Source organism: Poecilia reticulata, chromosome 10 (assembly GCF_904066995.2).
Source record: "Poecilia reticulata chromosome 10, P_reticulata-male-v2, whole genome shotgun sequence".
NCBI classification, from domain to species: Eukaryota; Metazoa; Chordata; class Actinopteri; order Cyprinodontiformes; family Poeciliidae; genus Poecilia; species Poecilia reticulata.
In genome coordinates this window covers 24,722,899-24,745,245 of record NC_088839.1, presented here as the reverse complement: position 1 = coordinate 24,745,245, position 22,347 = coordinate 24,722,899, and the positions used below count along the sequence as shown (strand labels likewise).

The 22,347-nt window shown below is 37.9% G+C and overlaps 2 protein-coding genes across 6 annotated transcripts in view; one reads left to right on the top strand and one right to left on the bottom strand.

Annotated features, from left to right (window-relative positions):
- Nucleotides 1–735: 735 nt before the first annotated feature.
- atp1b4 (ATPase Na+/K+ transporting subunit beta 4) lies at nucleotides 736–11,459 on the bottom strand. Its single transcript, XM_008420632.3, has 9 exons — nucleotides 11,269–11,459; nucleotides 11,068–11,124; nucleotides 10,365–10,581; nucleotides 6,197–6,325; nucleotides 6,009–6,113; nucleotides 4,000–4,199; nucleotides 2,785–2,841; nucleotides 1,584–1,676; nucleotides 736–1,507 (listed from the first exon to the last, which is right to left on the bottom strand). Exons 2-9 carry the CDS (start codon nucleotides 11,119–11,121, stop codon nucleotides 1,346–1,348), a joined length of 1,017 nt encoding a protein of 338 aa, XP_008418854.2. The 5' UTR covers nucleotides 11,122–11,124; nucleotides 11,269–11,459; the 3' UTR covers nucleotides 736–1,345.
- tmem255a (transmembrane protein 255A) overlaps nucleotides 4,141–22,347 on the top strand; it is a 30,726-nt gene continuing 12,519 nt past the window's right edge. The window contains exons 1-6 of one of the 5 annotated variants that reach the window (XM_081611726.1): nucleotides 4,141–4,232; nucleotides 7,886–8,087; nucleotides 13,890–14,034; nucleotides 14,138–14,220; nucleotides 18,615–18,757; nucleotides 20,886–20,948. In XM_081611726.1, coding sequence (XP_081467852.1) covers nucleotides 14,027–14,034; nucleotides 14,138–14,220; nucleotides 18,615–18,757; nucleotides 20,886–20,948 — 297 coding nt within the window. In that variant the 5' untranslated portion in view covers nucleotides 4,141–4,232; nucleotides 7,886–8,087; nucleotides 13,890–14,026. The other 4 variants (XM_017307262.2, XM_008420631.3, XM_008420629.3 and 1 more) reach the window with 4 other exon arrangements.

Here is a 22,347-nt window from a genome sequence, read left to right as displayed (position 1 = left end):
CTCTGTTCTTCTGCTGTGTATTTATTGGGAGTGAAGGAGTCTTGTGACTGAATTGAGCTCAAAGGTTGGGTTGGGTCAGGCTTTAGCCTGAAGTCATGTGGAAGCTCAAACTGGACTTTGTTCAGTTTGGTTCTTTAATAATCTGTGTTGTACACAGAAGCCTGATTCATTCCAGCCACAATTTCAGTCTGATAAGTTATCTTGTTTTTGTCTGAAGCTTTTAGTTGATATCTTGAATATTGTTATCCATAATGACATGGAGCTAACATCCAACATGTAGAGTTCTGTAAAAATATAAAAGGTGTCAACAATACAGATTTTCACACTTAAATATGTCTGATCTACCAAAGATAACCTGGGTAAGGAGCTAAATTGGGGCCATAAAGTATGTTCAAAAGAAAAAGAAATCCAAAAGTGAAAGAAAAAACATGAAAAGTATTTTTGAACATTTTTATTCAAATTCACATCATTTTTTTGTAGTTTTAAAACATTACTTTTGTTTCAAAGCTTTTTTTCAGTTTTAAATTATTTTTCATTTGAGCAAACTTTATGGCCCCAATTTAGACCCTTACCTGAGTAAAAACAATGATTTTCAGGTCATGATTTCACTTACCGGGAAAAGTTAAAATCAAATTGGATTCATAGTAGAATTATTATTTATCATAATATATTTCTTTATTGATCAGTCTGGTATAGTATTTTACTTTTGAAAAAAAAAGAAGCATACACACATCATAAATTTAAAATACTGCTCTATTCAACAAAAAAATATAGTAATCATGTATTTGCATTTATTATGTCATTTTCTCTGTATAAGTACAACACAAGTCTTCTTTTCAGCGCTTACATGATAGTTCTTTGAATTCTTACAACTTAATTGAACAATATAATTCAAAACAAATTAGTACCTTATCACCATTACAAAAAAAATGTGCAAGAAAAACCAACTAACCTGCCGACATTTTCTAATTTCCTAGTAATGCTTTAAGTCAGAATTGGATTTGCATAGCCAGAAACGCTAACTAATTGGGCAGAGTTTAATTTAGTTTTGATTAATTTTGCTAATCATTATAAAATACGAGGAGCTGAATTGTAATTCCCACTATGCAGCTGTCCGGTGCACAGCACTGTCTGTTGTGGGTGCCAACACCCTGCTTTAGGTTCAAGACACAACAGATGCAAAATAAAAATGTATAAATCTAGTTCCTTATTTGTTTCACAGCAGAAGACATGGGTATTTAAGAGAAAGATGAGGAAATAATTCAAGAAAAAAAGGGTTTAAAATATTTCTTCTCTTGTGCATGTTCTCCTGCCTCCATCACAGGAGCTTCGCAATGTCTTTGCCTCACGCTCCGACCTCCAGGGTGAAGGTCACGCTGCCCAGGTAGCGGTCGGTGGGCGAATCGTTAATGATTCCCTTTCCGTTCAGTTTACATTGCACGTGGATGTGGGCGTCCTGCTGCACTCCTGTGAAACGAACAGCCACCACCGGCGAGGAGTAGTTCACCTGCGACGAAACGGACACAAAACGATTCAGATTGATCGGGTTCGACTGAACTCCCGGTTCGTCAATCAGCACTTACATGTCTGAGCTTCCCGTAGTAAGGGTAGTACTTCAGGTCAAAAAGGTTTTTAGGGAAAAACTGAATATCTCCTATGGCGTCTTGAGGTCCTTTCTAGGAGAGAAAACAAATAATTTTCTTAACTTGTTCTCATTTAAATTCATAACCTGGGAATATTTTTACATTTTGCCATCATTTTAATTAGTTTATGTGATAGACCAACAGAAAGTAGGCTATAATAGTGAAATGGAAGGAAATGAATACATGATTTTATTATTATTTTAATGGAGCAATATTATGTATAGCACCAGAATTCCACAGCATATTTACATGTTAAGGTTGTCATAGTCAAGCTAGCTTCCCTCACCCTCGCCATTTTTTTTAAATTAAAACTTTTTTCTGACATTATCTACTTGTTGTAGTGTTGACAAATAGTAGCAAAGCTACTGTGTCCCTTTTTCTTTTAAATGTCATGCATACATTTAAGATTTAGCAAATTATGATAACTTAGCTAAAACCAATGGTAGTGATCGTCGGCTAGCAGCTTTTTTGCCCTCCATCAGAGAGATGGTGTGCATGACGTCACGTTGCAACGTATAGCACAATCAAGTACCGTAACTAACTATGTTACCTTGAGTTGTTACAAAAATGCTGTATTTATCAAACATGACTTGAAAGAAATTTAACATTGCAATTTAACACCTTGAAATTGGGTGTGAGTCTCTTTAAGAAGCTCCTGCTCTTTCCGATATGTCAGCATGTCATCACAATAAAGTTTCTCCATTCATTAAGCCTTTCAAAGCCGGTCTGAGAAGTAGCTCCTATAGTGAGCTCAGCAGAGATGCATTTCCAGCAGGTTTTTGCTAATTGCTCCTAGATAGTCTGAAGGAGCTGAGTGGTGCAGGAGGGCTGCGCTGTGAGGCAGCAGCTAGGCTGGACACTGCAGCTCTAGGGAGCAGATTTGTGGAAACGGCAGCGCTTGGTTACACTACACGATTTTCTGACAAGTAGTGCAACTTTACGTAGCGACTTTAGGTAATACCACACCATAAAAACTGCTATTTCTTCCACTCCAGTTATTCTTTGTGACTAAAATTACAATAAAATACATTAAAAGATGGGTTTTGGTGAGGCAAAATGTAAAAATGTTCAAGGAGTATGATAGTTTAGAAAGGCACTGCATTTAATACAATATAATTAAATGATCTGATGTTTTTCATACCTTAACACCACAAGTGATATCTATTGGTTTACCCTGTCCAGGTAGGTAACCAAGAATCTATGAAACAATAACATAAAGTACATTTTAGCACACACACAAAAAACATAGATTTCCAGATTTTACTTTAGAAATTAACCTTAAGCAAAACTCACACAAGTTTCCATATACACAGTATACTGTTTCCAAAGTAAAATAGTGAAAAAATTAACTGAAACGTTTGGGTTATTTAGCCTGTTAAAAGAGAGGAAAATGTCATATTTTCATCTTGTTGTTCATGTTTTTATAAATGTGCTAGTTACAAACTAAATCAGCAAGCTAACTATTTAGCTCACAAATAAAAATATTTCGCTCCAAGCTAAATATTTACCTTGAAAGCTAAATATATTGGGGCTGGACAATATGGCTGAAAAATGTATTGTAATATAAGGATTTCATATCAGTCGATATCGATAATTAGTTATTCGTTTTTGTTTTATATATGTTAAATAAAGCAAAACTGCTGTTCGTGTCTCTCCTACTGTTCTCATTTTCTCCCTTCACTCTGTCAGTTTATTTTTAAGCAGTTATGAGGTCAACACACTGTTGCTAGGTAACCAAAGAGTGAGCGAGGAGCTAAGTAACTCGCTCGAGTGAGTTGAATAGCCCCGATTTTAGATCGGAGCGGTTCCGACGGGCTTCCAAGCGGACCAAATCACTCTTAGCTCACCACACACGGCGAGGATATTGCTTAAGTTTATCTTAAGAGTCATCCCGACAATCGAGGAGTCCTTAAGACTGTCGGAAAGGTGGGAATATGGATAAAAATATTGCCCTGATCCCACCAATCTAGCTAAAACCTTTCCTCTGCTGCCTACATCTCCCAGAATGCTGTGCTGTTCGGTTAAACGATTGAATTTTCTAGAGGACGTTTTTTCTTTTAATACTTATCACGTCTGTAATGCGATATATATTGTCATTGATTTATTGCCCAGTCCTAATATATACTGCTCAAAAAAATAAAGGGAACACTTCAGTGTTCACTTAAATGTTAAAGTGTTCCCTTTATTTTTTTGAGCAGTATACATAGACTCAATGGCGATCAAGTTTTTTTTCCCAAACGGTTCCCGTGTTGTTCTACAATTGGCCACAAGGAGTCACTATTCAGCGATTACACCCTCAGTCCCGCTCTGTTAGCTCCTCATCCTTCATATTCGCAGTGACTGCCACTCTCCTTACCCGGTTCATGCGGAGCAGGATGCATGGCCTTCCCTGAGAATAGCCATAGTGGGGGTCCTGCATCCCTGAACACTCCCCCAACCAGGACCTCTTGAACTGACACGCTTTCCGCTCCGCGCTCTCCTCCAGGTCGTCCTGCATGAAGTACGAGTTGTGTGTGCACCGAATATTCTTCCTGTCCTGAGCAGCGTCATTGTACGCTGGAAGTGGAGAGCAGAGGCAAACCCAGGGAGGTAAAAGAAGTGTCCTTTAAACTCAACACAGCATCTGCCCTGATAAAATCTACACACATACATACATACATACATACATACATACATACATACATACATACATACATACATACATACATACATACATACATACATACATACACACACACACACACACACACACACACACACACACACACACACACACACACACACACACACACACACACACACACACACATACATGCGTCCAACAACTCCAACATTGATGTAAACTTATGGAGCTAAATTGGGGACACAAATTTTGGGCCGTAGAGATTGTTCAAAAGAAAAAACAAACAAACAAAAAAAAAAAAAACTGAAAATTTATTTTGAAACGGAAAAATTTTTTTGAAATTGAAAGAAAATCTTAAGCTGAATAAAGAGACTTGAATCTGATTTTTCTTTCATTTTCAAATATTTATTCTGAGTTGTTTTCCGTTTCAAATCTTCATTTAGTCAGTTTAAAACTTTTTTTTTCAGTTTGAAAATATTTTTTCAATAAATTTTTTTTTCTTTTGAGCAAACTTTCTGGACCTGATTTAGCTTTATATAAATACACTCTAACCTTTGTGACTTTTGCCCAGAGTCTATCACTAATGTGCTCTGGATATATCATAATTTTTAGGTATTTTGGCAAAATTTTGACTCAAAAATATCAGCAAGGTTTCAGTTGTGTTGGGAACTTGTCATGTTTGGGTTTCAACAAAGTGTAAAAATTAATCTAAAGATGTTTTTATATCAATTTATTAATTATTAAAGCTGCAGCAACTTTAATAAAAAATACTTTTTTACATGTTTGTTGAAACAATGATGTAGTTGTGACAGTACATTAATCTGTGATATAATGTACTGTAGCTCCTGTAAATAATAACCAATAAGAGCACCATGCTATGCTACGCTGCACCTAGCATACCATGTTGTGCATGCTCCGGCTAGTTAGCATGGCCACCAATAACGGCGGATAAACAGTTTTCCTATAATGGCGAGTTGTTTTTCCACTACTAGCCCATTTAGCAGTGAGTGCATAAGGTTGATTGGAAACGCTAAGACCCGCCTCCTGGCTCTGATTGGTTGTTTTTGGTCGGGAGCGCTACATTCCTTCAGATGGCAGTGATTGATCTTTTCACAGCTTATCTGTCTCACAACAAACTGTCACAACATGGTGAATATTTGAACAAATATGTGGACAAAAAACATTTTTTTTTATCAAAGTTACATAACGCAGCTGTAAAGCTAAATTTCACAAATGCAAATTTTTGTAGAGAAAACCAGATTTTTCTGTTTTTTTTTAATTGAGTTTAAGCAATATTTTCTCACAATTAGACCTTCAACTAATCAAAAAGCGAAAAAGACAGTATGGACTTGTCCCAACTTACCAATAAACATTTTCGGAAAAATAAAAATAAAAAAGAGGAAACCCGAGGGGAAAAATGAGAGAGTAAAGGAGCGAAAGAGGAGGGAGTGAGGCATAAATAAACCTTTGCAACAGCAAAACCCTGCCAGGCTCAGGCCTCTAGCAAAAGGAGCCTGACAAAAGCTTGGTGAGAAAAAAAAAACTGTACTGAATGGCTACTCTCTGCCCACAAAGAGGCTTCCCTTCCCAGCATGCTCTGCAGGAACTGCAGGAAACAAATGTTAAAAAATGAGACAAAGGTAGAAGAAGATGAGGATTAAGAAGAAACTCTGAAGTTTCTTTCATTTTCAACAAACTCAGCAACCTCAAAGTTTAACGTCATCGCGCCCAGACGGACTCACGTCTTAGATATTCATCAATGGACCGGGCGTACTTCTTCCAGGATTTGCGGTCCGACGCATTGAAAGCGATGTCGTGGCCTTCTAGGTGTGGGGCCATCGTCAGACCTGCCAGTGGAGACCCAGAGACAGTCAACTGCACAGAGCAGAATGAAACGCAACGGCACATCAAAGTCTGGGGGCTGTCTTACCTGGTGGCATCACTCTGTCATTGAAGGTGGGATGATAGGGACTGATGGACCACATGAGGCAAAACATACAGCCGCCAAACATGGCCGCCAGAAATGCGTAAAGTGCAGCATAGAACAGGAGGATGAGACCTAGACAGAGCGGCGGGAAAATGTTATTACACAAGAGGTTATGTCTGATCTGAGCAAAGGGAAATAATGAACCTTATTGTGTGTGTTTGTGTTGTCTGGAGTCCAGTTCCTGTCTTTGATTAGTGCTGTCTCTAATTTGTTTATGAAGACATGAAGGGGGGAAGTGCTCCCTCCTTCATGTCTGGAGCTGCAAATAACCTCTAGAGCCCATACACTGCAAAAACACAAAACATTACCAAGCATTTTTGGTTGTTTATAGTACAAATATCTTAGTACACTTAAAATAAAACAAATATAACTTAGAAGTAACTTTTCAGCAAGAAACAGGAGCTTGTTTCAAGTCAGTAATTCCTTAATGTTGATGAAAAACTATTTGATATAAATTAAATAATATGCTGATGGAGCAAAACTATTATAACTTATAAAATGTGTTGGTCTAACTGGCACTTTTTCATCAATATTAAGGAATTATTAGCCTTTAACAAGCTCCCATATCAAGCTGAAAAGCTTCTTATAAGTTAGTTTTGTCTTATTTCAAGTGTAATAACATATTTTCTCTATAAACTAAACCAAAAAAAATATTTGGTATGAGTTCGTGTTTTTGCAGTGTATAATAACTCCCTAATAAAGAAATCCTGAGGTCTTGCATTTGCTGCAAAAACACAAAATCTTACAAATTATTTTTAGTCTAGTTTCTGGTTCAAGTATACTTACTAGAAATAAGATAAAACTATTGTTTTGAGTCGATTCCTTAATATGTTGATGAAAATTTACTAGTTCCACTGGCAGATTATTTTACTTAAAACAAGGCATATATTCATGGGTTATAAATGAAATAATCTGCTGATTGAAGTAGAATTTTTACATCAATTTTCAGGAACTATTAACTTAAATAAGCTACTGTATGTTGCTGAAAAGTTACTTGTGATTTAGTTTTGTCTTATTTCAAACATAGTAAGATATTTGCATTAGAAACTGGAGCAAAAACACATTTATATTTTCTGTTTTTGCAGTTCAGTTTATAGTGCAATATTTACACAAAAAAATAAATTGCTTACAAGTAACTTTACAGCAAGATTTAGGCGTTTGTCTTAGGTCAATAATTCTTTAATTTTGATGAAGAAGTACTAATTGCACTTGCAAATTGTTTCACTTATAACATGGGAAAATGTTTTGTTAAATGTGAAATAATCTTGACATTTTTCATCAACATTAAGGAATTGTTTACTTAAAATAATATAATTTATCCTGCTAAAATGTTCCTTATTACTTAGTTTTGTTTTATGCAGTGTGGTAAGATATTTGCACTAGAAACTAAGAAAATTGGGTTAGACTTTGATCTGCACAGTGATTGTTCTGCTACTTTTTAACTAATCTAACTAAATGCGTCCTAAACTTAATGGCTTTTGCTGTGCGTGCAATTTTACAGGGGACTAGCAGCGGCCACAAAGGCCTTTCTGTTTGAGCTCAGTGAGAAATCTCCCAGCCTGTTCTTTCACTCAGGAACACAGTGAACCTCCGGTTGCCATCGTAGTGAAGGTTTTTTTTTTTTTTTTGCAGCCATAGAGGCCCAGCCAGCTCCAAGGAGCCCCAATCACCCCACTCTGGCATTGTGTCCCCTCATGCACACTTGCCTCACAGGACACGCAGAGCAGACTTCAACTCAGGGCCCTTTTCTTCAGAGGACACATGGGCCCCACTTCTCCACAAGTGTGCACGCACTGGTTGTGTAGTTTCATTCAGCTCTTATCCCTGCCTGAAGGTGAAGCGGTTCATTTTATCCCTGAAACTGAGACTTTCTTGAAATGCATTTGTCTACTGCAACACGTGGCAACAAGCGCCTGCTTCGTCATATTCGGGCTGCAACTAACGATTACTTTAGTGAGCGGTTATTTTGACGATTTATCGGATAAGAAATTGGCATATTCTGCAGATTTTTCATTTTAGACTTTTTATAGTACATTAGAAATACACAAAAATGCAAATAAACTAAATTTAATTCCCTTTTTAGATATGAAAATGAACATTTTATTGTGTAAAATGGAATAACAGCATTTGTTGAGTGAACGCTTGATTACATTAACAAGTAAAAAAAAACATTTCTCCTAGACTTGACATCAAGTGATGATTCTTTTTTGGATTATTTACGCTTGATAGTTGATTATTTTTAGCAGAATTTGAACCAGGTGAAGCTAAAACAGCCACTTTAGGAGTTCTGGGTGGATCGGATTGACAGATAAAGAATTTTTTTTTCATAAATACACAAAATGTATGCATTTTTGTACAGCTTTGACTCATTGTGCTGTTCTTTCAGCAAATGGGCTTTTTTAGAGCCTCTATGCTGCAATTTAATGGTTATTTGATTCCTAAGTCAGGTGACAATTATTTCAACAATCGATTAATCACAATTAAATCAATTAATCGTTTCAGCCCTATGTCATAAATGACTCAACAAACTCATCCAGTCTGTATCAAACATCTCAATTTACCAATAATCCTAATGATGGCAATAAAACAGAAATTGATATTTTATAAATTGGTAAAAACACACTAAAAACATTCAACAGTATTAATTTGATGCTATTGTTTTACATTTTTATTTTAAAAATCTGATGAAAGGCAAATGCTTTGGTATATAAATGGCAAAAACGTCTTTCTTTTAAATTTCAACACAGCGAGTGCTGTGTCCCTATATAGAGGACAGAAGCTGATTATTGGTTTTACATGAAAGTATCAGAGCCAGTCAATCAGTGCAACACTAATTCTTCATTTCCTAATTTTCTGCTGATTCAAAAAAATAATTAAAATTTAAACTGTAATTGGACAGTTTCCTTTGATCAGCTCACACAATTGATCGGTAAATCAAATACAAAAGAAAACAACAAAAGAATTTCTTATTAAACGCATCAAAACTGAAAACTCCCACTATCTTCTGCCAACATGTAATAAAGACAATCAGAAAAAGTCTTTATTACGTACGTTTTAATTCATCTACTGGTCTCTTGCTAACTAGTGAGCCAAATCTGTTCACATATGTATTTTAATCTAGAGTTGTTACACCAAACATTTCAGACTACATTGTAACTACTATAATAAGCATTTGTGAGCGTAATTTCTTTGCCTACAGCCTCATTCGTACTCTTGATTAATGCATAATAAACTGTTATTAATGACTTATAAAGTGTTTATAAACTATTTACTAGTCATCTATTAGGAGAGTCTTATTGTAAAGTGATACCATAACTCCTATCTCTAACAAAAAACCTACGACAATTTCTGTCCCAATTATCGGAATCAGATTCTTTTTCCGTAATTGTTCCTGATTTGTATTTGGGAGGTCAACTACGAAAACATCTCACGGAAACTAAGAACTCCTGTTGCCGTTTGATTGCGCTTTTTCTAGCTTAAAATAAACCAGATAAAGATTAGGAACATTTGCAGTGATGCAAATATTCTGGTAATTATTTTATTTTATGCTCAAGTTTCACTCAATCAAGGCACCTGTAACAACTTCACTCACTTTTATGTCTCGAAAACAAAAAAATATCGAAATGGGAATCGAGGTAAACCGGAAAAAAGCCAGATCAGTGCATGTCTAAAGAAGCTTAACGCTGAAGCACGTCTACGTGTTTTACTGCAGCCGAGGGCCTTGTGAGTGTTCAGTTCAGCAGCGAGGTCGCCAAGGCTTTGGGAACAAGACAGCGGAGAGCATGGTAAGATTTAGAGGAATTTGATTCCTGGCCAATGCGAGGCCAAGAACCGTGTCCTCCCGCTGGGGACATGTCCCCAGGCAGTCTGTTTTTGTCGGGACTCTCTGAATCATCCATGCACCTATGTAAACATCCAGCATGAGGACACACAGGCTGTGGACTGGAGGAACATTTCCCACCCTCAACTTATCCTTGAATGCGCCTTGTGCAAACATTCAAACCCCATGCATCCTCCTGAGTTTGTGTGGAGTTTCTCATCTCTAAGACATGTAAAAACAGAAATAACTTTTGCAACAGCACACAGAACCTTCTACAGCTCGTCAACTCACTCCAGCTCTTGCCGGAGCGACCCATGAATTCGTTGGTCTCTGCATTCCACAAGTACGTCTTGAGGTCGGCTATCTTCTGGTGGAGCGTCCGTTTGGGAATCGGCCTGCGCTTCCACCTTTCGAAGTTCAGGTCCTCCTGCTCCAGGGGCCGGTGCTCGGCCAGCTCCTCCTGCTCTTCCTCCAGCTCCACGCCATGTTTGAGCATCACCTTGGGCGGCTGGTGGAAAGAAGAAGAAGAGAAAAAGCCCTCACCGCACATGTTCCAAACTGCCCGGTGCTGCAGTCGACCTATTTTCTTTTGCAGCAAGAAAAAACTGGCATGCCTCCTGATCCGAGTATGACCGATAATGTAAACTGCAAGACAGTGCTCTGCATGTTAATGGACATCACACTGATGGTCCTGTCCCCTGTTTCTGCAAATTATAAACTCTCTGGTGACCTTGTGGCACTCATTGGGAGAGCTGACCTCCGCTGAGCGGGACCCTCCTGCTTGGAGCAGCAGCTGCACGCAGCCAAGCTGGAGGGTCAACCTTACATCCAGATGTTACTCACTGACTCACAGCGTCCACAGGCCAGGACACACAGATCCCACAGAAAAACCGCAGGACACTTCAGAGTGTCATGCAAAAGAATCAATGTTGATTCATTGATTGGATTATAACCAAATTTCAATCTGAGACATTGATTTCTGTTTTGTACTTACAGGACTTTTAATGAGCTTCTCCTCAGCTCCCCCTTCTGTGATACTGGGATCCATGTTCTTTAGAAACAAAAACAGCATTTATTTACTCACAATTCCGTTTTTTGTTTTTCTTTTTACTTAATTTTGCAAAACAAAATCTCTCAAAAATCACCCTTCCCTACTGTACACTTAGCCACAATTTTTAACAAAGAAAGAACCTACCTGGAGTTTTCTTCTCAATATAAAAAATGCTGATTAATTAGTCGGAAAGCCTTCTTGTCCCGCTACACAGCAATAATATTCGTCAAAAAGCGTGTGGGGGTTTCATTAGAAAGTTTGGGGCTTGCAGAAGGGGGACCGGGCACGGAGAGCCTCCTCCAGCTAGGCGCGCATCGTAGTGAATGAACGCTAGACAGAGAAACCCGGGGGTGGGATGCAGAGAGCTTTTTTTGGGTCCCAGAGTGGATTTGGCAGAGGCCCTGAATCACAGCGCTGCATTCTGGACACGCACCCCAACCGCCATTGTCTGAAATCTGGACAAGGAGTCCAATAAATCCTGAATGCAATATTTACAGCTCATTCCAAGGGAAGATACCGGCATACACTGGCTGGCTGCGTCATGTTTGCGCGCAAAAGCATCCGTGCAACTAATTTAATCTATTTCTTTCTATTGATTTTAGTCAATGTAATGTAGTACATATTAAAAATGTACAATGACACGTAAAACAATGATTTGCAAATGCGTGAATACACATTTCCTGCATTAAGTGCATGGACGTAATGGAAAACAGTATAAATTTACTATCAAGCTTTCGTGTAGTTCTCAATCCCGATTCAATCTGCACTCGGGGCACGTAAAGTTCTGTTACCCCCCTTTAAGAGTGGGACAGGGGGACTTCTGAGGTTCTTTTTTCTGTACCCCCTTTCCATGAAAAGAGTAATTGCGTCATGGAAAAATCCCTTGTTTGAGATTTGCGCGGCAAAAACGTGCGCACATGTTCATGTACATACATTTTTATGGTGAATGTAACGGCTTTCGCAGAATGCGTGCAGCATTTAAATGTCTTTTTGTTTGTTTTTGTTTTGTAAGCGCAACATTAGCCCCTAAATGCTCTTCAACAAAGCAACACGTGCAGTTTGAATGCTTATATTGAAGCTAATATCAGATAAACTACTAAAAAACTTAACAAAAACATAAACAAACGTCTTTTATTTTTGTCTTAAAATGTCGAATATTAAATAAAAAATACAATCCAATATATATTTTTAGCAGCAATACCATAGAGATTCAAAAAATTGTCTTTATTATTATTATTATTACTATTATTATTTCCCAAGTTTACTGGAGACAGGGACGTTATTCTGCAAGGATCCCAATATGTGACTGCAGATGGCGCTGTTTCATTTGTATACTGAAAGGTGTTGTCCTCAATGTTTCAGGATAAAATAAAAGTATTTTATATGAACAAAAGCATATAAAATAAAATTAAACATCTACCTAAATTTTCAATGAGTTTAGACGAGGATAAGCTAAGCCCAAATTATCCCTATTGTCACAAAACTCCCTGTCTTCTGAAAATATTTATACAATGGTGTGTATCTCTTTATTTTGAGCTGAGACATTGCGCGTTAAAACAGAATCTACTTTTTTGAGAATTAAATAAAAAGTGACAACCAACCACATTTTCCACTACTAAACAGTGTGACTGGCACTCAATATTGTTTAATATTTCACAGAGACCTCTGTTAAAGAAGTCACTGCAAAAGTATTTGTGTGAATAACTGCTGAAATGTAGTATCCTGTGGACACTGGCCTTAAAATATTAACATAGTTATTTTTTTAACTGGTTCAGCTGGGAATGGGGTCATCCTTATAACATTTATTTGATATTTTTATTTGATATTCTCATACAGTAAAATTAGAACCAGAAACACAACAGAAAACCAGTGGATATCAAATAAAAATTTTATATGTAGATTAGTTGTATATAGACAAAGTGTTATTGTGGAGACAAAAGATACTCTCTCTTTTTTTTTTTTTTTTTACAGAGGTCAGTGTTTATAGGGAAAAAAAGTTAAAATATATCAAAACTAAGGTTAATCTATAATTTTATACTTTCAGTCTCTCAAATCGTTCTGAAAATTCTGACGTTTTTTCCTCATAATTACTATTGTGATATAAAAGTCAATTTTTATTTTATTATTTTATTTTTTGTGGCCCCAATCCTCCTGCGTACCTGAGAATAATAATTTCGCGATCCGAATATTTTGTAATTTTTTTCCCTCTACGGCGTTAGTCCTTCAGCGCACCACTGTCTTTGTGACATGTGGTGGCGCTACACGGCAATGGAGTCGACCGTTAACTTATTAAACTTTCTCCTAACATTCTGGCTAAACAAACCTTGAGAGCCGTATAAAAAAAACTAAACGAAAAAAAAGGACAATCACGGCTACTAAGTGTTGACGTAGTCTTTAAAGCTAAACTCTTAAAAAAGCTGTAAGTTAGTCCGTCACAAATCGCCGTTTTTGAGTTAAAACTTAAAAACGGTTTCGTATAAAAATAGATAAGAATTGCCGCATTTTATCTTTTTTTTTTTTTTAGGGGAATTGTTTCACCCTCTACCTTTCCCCTCCGACGTGTAAACTAAGATTGTGTAATTTTCCAATAATAACGCTCTGGAAAAAATGGCGGATGACGTTGGAAGCCTAATTTAACGAATATCGGGGCATTGTAACGGTCAGGCACGTACGTACGTCCGGTAAGGTTAGCGTTACAAGTATAAGTGAAGGCTGTAGGGTGCTGTACGTTGTTTTTAGTGTTTGTGTGACATGCGCACACACAGCCAGCAGCAGCACCACCGACCTGCTGTCCGACACCGACACATCGTGAGGAGGGACACCGAGAGACACCGCAGCAGCCGCGGGAATGTAAAGGAGACAGGCTCGGGGGCAGACGGAGAGCGGTCCTGTCTGTCAGAGAATGCCACAGCAAGTGAACGCAACCTCGGCGTTGGATCACGATCGTGACCCGTTGTCGTTCAGATTTCTACCCCTCGTTGGGTCGTGATTGTTATTCTTCATATTTTATTAGAAGAAGTCATCGCCGAACCAAGATGCCGCCCCGTTCTCACAGCCTCCAATCCAGCGGACTGACGCTCTCTGAAACAAGCATGGGTAGGTGTGCGCAAGGTCACTGCTGTGTCTGCACCAGCTTTTTATTGTTCAAAAGCAGTACAGTGCATCTCTCAAATCCAATCTAACCACTTTGGAAACAATAGTTTTGGTTACAGTAACAGCTCCGTAAACATTAATATCCGTGAAAAATAGTCTAAAACAGTCGTTGCACCACCAGGCGGGTATTTTCCTTCATGGCCGGGCCGCAGCGCGTCACTGCAGGTGCGGCGGCGCTGAGTAACCACAGCAGCCTGGCTCTTATGGCTGCTGATGCTGCACGGATTTCACCAGGATGCTTGGCAACTTTATTCTAAGTACTGTCAAACAAACAACGCCTTTTAGGCTACAAAAAACACAAAATTGTTTGTATTTCTTATATTGACTATTGTCTGAGTCTAATATATTCATACAAAACAGCCACAGCTGAGCATTTTGATACAGAACACGTACTGAAAACATTGTAAACAGTAATAGTGCAGACCACAGAATGTATAGTTGCATTACAGTTGAATTGTTATTGAAATGTAACCCCAGCTCTGCAAACTTATGTGTCCTTCAGTTGTCACTGGTGACACTGAATCCCTTTGTTTACTAAACCAAAGCATGTTTTTCTATCGATCTCTAGATATCAGCCTTATGGTTCATGAAGTCAAGTCCAGTCAGCCACTTTTTATTTGTAAAACAAATAAAAACAAATATATATATAATATATATATATATATATATATATATATATATATATATATATATATATATATATATATATATATATATATATATCTTCCATCCATCTTCCATCCATCCATTGTTTTTTTTTTTACCAAATTCTTTACAACATGATCACAGCACAAATATCTACCAACAACTGTTGGTAGATAAAATGTAGACAAATATAATGAATATTTGTCTACATTTTAAAAGTGGACAATGAACTATTTTGGAAAATATAGGATCTTGAACATAGTTCAAGATCCTATATTTAACGAGTAAAAATAGTTTAAAGATAGTTTAACGAGTAAAAATCTCGTTAAACTATCTTAATTACAGCTTGCTTAGTTATTAAGTGGTAAAATATAAAGAACAAGAACCTAAAGGCAGACAATAGCTTAAAATTGAAAACATTAATTTGACAAATTAATGACTAATTAATGAAAAGAATTATATATGGGTACATGGCTGGATGGATGGATGGATGGATGGATGGATGGATGGATGGATGGATGGATGGATGGATGGATGGATGGATGGATGGATGGATGGATGGATGGATGGATGGATGGATGGATGGATGATTGGAAGGATGCATGGATGATTGGATGGATGCATAGATGATTGGATGGATGCATGGATGATTGGATGGATGGATGGATGGATGGATGATTGGAAGGATGAATGGATGATTGGATGGATGGATGGATGATTGGAAGGATGGATGGATGATTGGCTGGATGGATGGATGGATGAATGGATGGATGGAAGGATGGATGGATGGATGGATGATTGGAAGGATGAATGGATTGATGATTGGAAGGATGGATGGATGGATGATTGGAAGGATGGATGGATTGATGATTGGAACGATGGATGGATGGATGGATGGATGGATGGATGGATGGATGGATGGATGGATGGATGGATGATTGGATGGATGGATGATTGGCTGGCTGGATGGATGGATGGATTGATGATTGGAACGATGGATGGATGGATGATTGGAAGGATGGATGGACCGATGGATGTATGGATGGATAGATGGATGGATGGACAGATAGGTGGATGGATGGACGGATGATTGGATGGAAGATGGATGGATGGATGGATGGAAGGATCAATGGATGGATGCATGGATGGAAGGATGGATCCTTACTAAAAACTTCCCAATTGATTCTTAGTCATAAGTTCTTTTATTTACAGTATTTATATTTTTCAACATTTTCCAGATTTTGTTATGATAGAGCCATAAACTTTAATGTATTTCATTGGGATTTTACTTATTACATCAACTCAGAGTCGTGTGTAATAGTGAAGTGGATGGAAAATAACATATGATTCTTCTGAAAAGCTTTAAAAAAGCGTGCGGTGCATTTCTACTCTGACGCCACTAAATAAAATCCAGGGCAACTGGTTGAGTTTATAAATCACCAAAATATTAAATAGACTCCACCTTTTGTGTAATTTAATCTCAGAATATATTCTGTGAAGAGGTTTGAAAAAAAAAACATCGTCATGAAAAACAGGGAACAGAGCATACAGGGTTGTTGAGAAGTTTATAGCAGAGTTACGCTAAAGGCAGCGTCATCTAGATAGCAGTTTGTGGTCAAAATCAACTCAAAGTGCTTAAAAATGGAGGTTAATAACATATATCAGAGTAAAACACATTAAACTTATTTACGTTAAACAGATAAAAAAAAAAACCCAAAAAAACTAAGTTTAAAAGTAGGCAACAGCAAATAAAAATTTTTCTAATTTTGTTTTGAAAGAGCTCAGGTGGGATCATTCCTCAGCTAACAGAAAACTTATTCCAGATTTTTGTTGTATAAAACCTGGCGGCTGCTTCAGCATATTTTAGCTCTTGGAATGGTTAGTAGGTTTGACTCAGATTATCCTTACGGTCTTAATGGCTCAGAGCATTTAAGAAGATCAGAGACGTAGTCTGTAAGTGGTTTGTAAACCATCAGTGAGATTTTAAACTCCATTCTTTGGGCGATAGCCAGTTTAAAGACCTCAAAACTGGTCTGATATTCTGATCTCTTTGATTTTGTAAGGACTCTAATATCAGCATTAGTCGAAGCTGTCTCATTGATTTTTTAATAGCCCTCGCAGTGAAAACAGCGCTGCAATTATCGAATTCTGGCAGTAGTTTTAGGTGGTTATGTGTTGTATTTATGACCGTGTTTTGTAATTGTTGGAATTCAGAGCAGAATCCATAACTAACCTTAAATTCTTGGCATTCTAGACTGAAAGTGGAATAAAAATTCAGTTTTATTATATTTAGCTGGTAAAAATGGACACATCCAGCTATTAATCTGTTCAATGCATTTAGTGCATTTGCACTTGACTGTAATCTCCTGGTAAAAAACTAATGTACAACTGTGTGTCATCTACATAATTGTGATACTCTTTCTTATTGTTGCATATAATTTGAATGTTTGGATATGTTGAAAAAGAGAAGACTTAGGACTGAGGAATAAATACTTTTATTCAGCTTAGATTTATTGTCGTCTATGGACATGAAAAGGTTCTATCAGACAGACACCAAATACCAACTCAGTTTGTTAAATTGGGATAATAAAATGCCATGATGAGCTGTGTTGAACGCTGTGTTCAGATTAAGTAAAACAATATTGAAATTTTGCTACAATCAGTGTTCAGCTGGAGGTCATTAAAGACATTCACAAGAGCAGTTTCAGTACTGTGATGTTTATAAAAGCCTGCCTGACAAAACCCATCAGAGTAGTTGCTCAGGGTTAGAAATCTGTTTTTAAAGGGAACATATAATGCCACATTAACATTTTGCATGTGTCTGGAAAATGAGCCATTTCAAAAACTTCCAGAATGTAACGTCACAAATTAGCAGTTCCAGCAGAGTTCCGCCCATCACCTAGCAACCCAAGTGGCGCTCCAGCACATTTGATCAGCTGGTTTTACCACTGTATGTGCTGCACAATGGCTGACGGAAAAGACAAGCGTTTGTTGTTGACTTACCATCCAAAAACCACTTGAAGCTTTTTTGCTAGTTGTGCAGGGGGCTCCACTTCTGTTTTTCAAAGATGTATGGTGGTGTAATTGAGCATTTGTTTGCAGTTATTTTCATGTGCAATTGTAAACGTTGAGTTAATTCTGAAAAGAGCTCAAATAGGCAGAACTGATCAGACTAAAATCTCATTATCTAAGAATGATTTCGTGCATGTTTTGTTTAGCCCATAGATCTATCCTAACGTTTTGTAGGAAGCATAATAGGTCACCTTGAATATTTTAGCCAGAAGTGGCACATTACTGAAAATTGATAAGTCCAGGTTATTCTTTTTTTTGAAGTGGTTTTGATTACCACAGTCTGTGGGAACACTCCAGAGGAGAATGACTCATTTATTATAAGAAAAAGGTCTGGAGCCAAAACATTTGAGACTTTGAGGAAAAAAACTGGCTGGTTCAGGTGGATAAAACATAATCCAACTTTTGGAAGATCTCACACAGCTCTTTTTAATGCTTTATCTGAAAATGCAAAAATACAGACCTTCAAATGGAGGGAAAGAAACCACAGCCAAAAGGCTTGTGTGATTTTTTTGCAGGGATTGTAAGATAAAGACTAAGTTTTAACCTTTTGATCACCATGTGACACAACAAATGCATGGTGGTTTGTTGGTAATATTTGATTTTTTTTGTTGCACCTGTAGGCTCCTTTAAGAGAAGGAAGAGGAAATCCATAACGGTGACGGTGATGCTGCTAATTGTGTCTGTTCTCATCCTCGTTTTCGGCCTGGCAGCGACCACCCGGACACAAAACATCACTGTGGGAGGCTACTACCCCGGAGTCATTGTGAGTTCAAATTCCTACCTGTAAGCGTCACACACAGACACAACATGGCAAACGAGGCTGAGCTGTTTCCAGCAAATCCTTTCAACTCCTGGAGTCCAAGCTTCATTAACACAGCTCCCCAAAGGGAGTGTTTTGCATTCATTATTTAGTATTGCAATCATTAGATGCTGGATGAAGTCTGAGTCTTCCAGTCAGTAAATTTGTTTTCGGCATTTAAAAGACTCAGATCAAGTTCTGTGGATTTAATGTTTAGACCATCTGAATCAAACCATTTCAGAGACATTAATTTTGAAACTATAAAGTAAAATTTGATTGATATTCAATGCAAGTAACACTTTATGTATCTCAAAGGGAAATTATATTGAAGGTTGTCATAATTCATATCATCTAAGCATCTTCAAAGGTTTGTTGTGGATTGTGATGCTGTGATCCAGAAGGAACTCCAGTAGCAGTCAATTTCGCATCACATCTGAAGAAGCCTCTGATGAAGACTGTTGCTATGTTGCAATATGAAGTTAATTCAATTCAAAAATAGTTTACTTATTAAAAATTAAATGTGTTGTGGATGGTGATGGTTTGGGCAGGAAGGATCTCCAGTAGCAGTCAGTTTCACAACCAAACTGAGAAGCCTCTGACTGAAGATTATTTCTGTATGATAGTCTCATGACTTTCACAGCTGAAAGAGTAAATTTTCCACAAAAAATTCTGAAAGGTCAAACATTTACTAAAAAAAAACTCAGAAATTTTTAGATTAATCTCAGTTTTTGTTTGTTTGTTTGTTTTTTAGAAAAAAATGTGGAAATTTCTGTTTGAAAATTTTAATATTTTCCAGAGAAAATGCAGAAATTTTGAATTTAATCTCAGAATTGTTTTGGATTATTATTTTTGTATTTGTGTTTGAAAAGTGAAAATTTTTCCCCCACCAAAAAAAAACTTTGAAATTTTGAGATTGATCTCAGAAATTTTTTAGAATAAAAAAAAAAAAAATTGGAAATTTCACGTTCGCTTGTGTGAAGCTGCCGGGATGAGGCTCAGTGCCTCCAAATCCAAGGCCGTGGTCTTGAGCCGGAAAAGGGTAGAGTGCCTTCTCCGGGTCAGGGGGGTCGTCCTGCCTCAAGTGGAGGAGTTTAAGTATCTGGGGATCTTGTTCACGAATGAGGGAAGAAGGGAGCGGGAGATCGACAGGCGGATTGGGGCAGCGTCTGCCGTGAAGCGGGCGCTGTACCGGTTTGTCATGGTGAAAAGAGAGCTGAGCCAAAAAGCGAACCTCTCGATTTACCGGTCGATCTACATTCCCACCCTCATCTATGGTCATGAGCTTTGGGTCATGTCCGAAAGAACGAGATCACGGGTACAAGCGGCCGAAATGGGTTTCCTCCGCAGGGTGGCTGGGCTCTCCCTTAGAGATAGGGTGAGAAGCTCGGTCATCCGGGAGGGACTCAGAGTAGAGCCGCTGCTCCTCCACGTCGAGAGGAGCCAGTTGAGGTGGCTCGGGCATCTGGTCAGGATGCCTCCTGGACGCCTCGCTGGTGAGGTGTTCCGGGCACGTCCCACCAGGAGGAGGCCTCGGGGAAGACCCAGGACACGCTGGAGGGACTATGTCTCTCGGCTGGCCTGGGAACACCTTGGGGTTACTGGAGAAGCTGGAAGAAGTGGCTGGGGAGAGGGAAGTCTGGGCCTCCCTTCTGAAGCTGCTGCCCCCGCGACCCGACCCCGGATAAGCGGAAGAAAATGGATGGATGGATGGATGGATGGATGGATGGATGGATGGATGGATGGATGGATGGATGGATGGATGGATGGATGGATGGATGGATGGATGGATGGATGGATGGATGGATGGATGGATGGAAATTTCAGATTTTTGGTTTTTGAAACTCAGACATTTCTGGGTTTTTGAGAAATTTTCAGAGGTTAATTTAAAAGTTTCTGAATTTTTTTCTAGAAAATTTTTGACTTTTCAAAAACAGAAATTTGCTATTTTTCCTTGAAAATTTCTGCAATTAGTCTCAAATTTCCGCCTTTTTTCGGTGGAAATTTATACGTCTTTTTTGTTGATTTCTAATGTGGCTCAAATTCACCGCCATATGAACGATCTCCTGTAACAGAATATTTTCTTTCTTTCCAGCTCGGCTTTGGCTCTTTTCTGGGAATCATCGGTGCTCATTTGATAGAGAACAAGAGGCAGATGGTAAGAGGATTTACATCCTTTATTTCTGCTGTGTTTTGTGTTTGCTGGTCCTTTTTTATCCATTCCAGTTGAGCCTGTGAGTCCAAACTGGGCTGAGGAGATTTGCGTTGCATACTGTTGCAAATAAACGGGACTGTGAGGGGTGAGTTGAGGGCGAACGCAGCCAGAAATAGAAACGGGCTGTAAATGGAGGAGACAGATGTCTGCAGCCAAAATGAGGGTGGGAGGAAACTGCAGATGAGCAGAACAGGTGGGAGGTGCCAGGTTCGGCCCGTCAAAACTGATGGATGGCTTTATGCTGTGGCGCTATAGTTACCTATAGCGCAGCAGGAGGTCCGGTCCAGTGATACAGCAAACTGAGCTGCAGCGCATTGCTGAAATGTTATTGCAGGTTACATAAAAAGTGATGACAGGCTGCACATCTAGACGACTTACATCTTTTCCTAAACATGAGAAATAGATACGCGTTCAGTTTGGAGGTTTGCACCATCTGGTCAGGGTTCAGAGGACTGAACGTGACTGTTGCAGAGGTATTTACTTCAGTTTACTTTTAGCAGTGGTCACTGATCGTTTTACTTTTATTGGAGTAATATTTTTATGATGTGTTTCCACTCTTAATTTCTGGATGCTCGTCCCACTGTGAGTAAATGCATTAGATAAACACACCTGAAGTTATTTTCTATCTGCTGAGTAATTTAACACCACAAGTAATTCACTCTCTTCTAAAATACAGTACATTTGCATTACTGAAGTATTAGTTTTATAGTTTTTTTGTGTGATTTGGAAAAGTGCTATACCTGAATCTGTTATTTTGTAATCATGTCATTTATATATATCATTTTTTTTATTTAAAAAAAATCCTGTTCATTTTGTCATTCTGTTACTTTGCATCTTTTTTATGAGTTTGGTATTTGTAATCTATATAAAGTAATTCTTTTTTTAGTTAAATGACATCATACATTGGGAAATTTCAAGTTGATCTTTTCAAAACTCTAGCAGGAGAAAAAAATTAAAAATTCAGTCTTTAAAACAGCAGAATTTGGACACAACTTTACATTTTTTACTTTTACTTGAGTAAAAATAAGTTGAAGTTGTGCTGCTTTTACTTGAGTACAATTTTTGGATTGTTGGAATAATCGTCATTATTTTTATGGTTTGTAGCTTTTATCTAAACCGCTGCACCAACCATATGTTCCCAGGTGTTACGTCCCTGCTAAAGGTTTGTAAAAAGCATTAAATTTAAACACATTTGATTACAGCAGCAAACAAAAGCTGATCACAAATCCCATCTCAAGAAACAATTGTTTTTACTAAAACATCACTGACACAATTGAAGGTACAGTTCCTTTTAACTGAAACATTTTTAATGTATACTGTAAATATATTAGTATATATATTA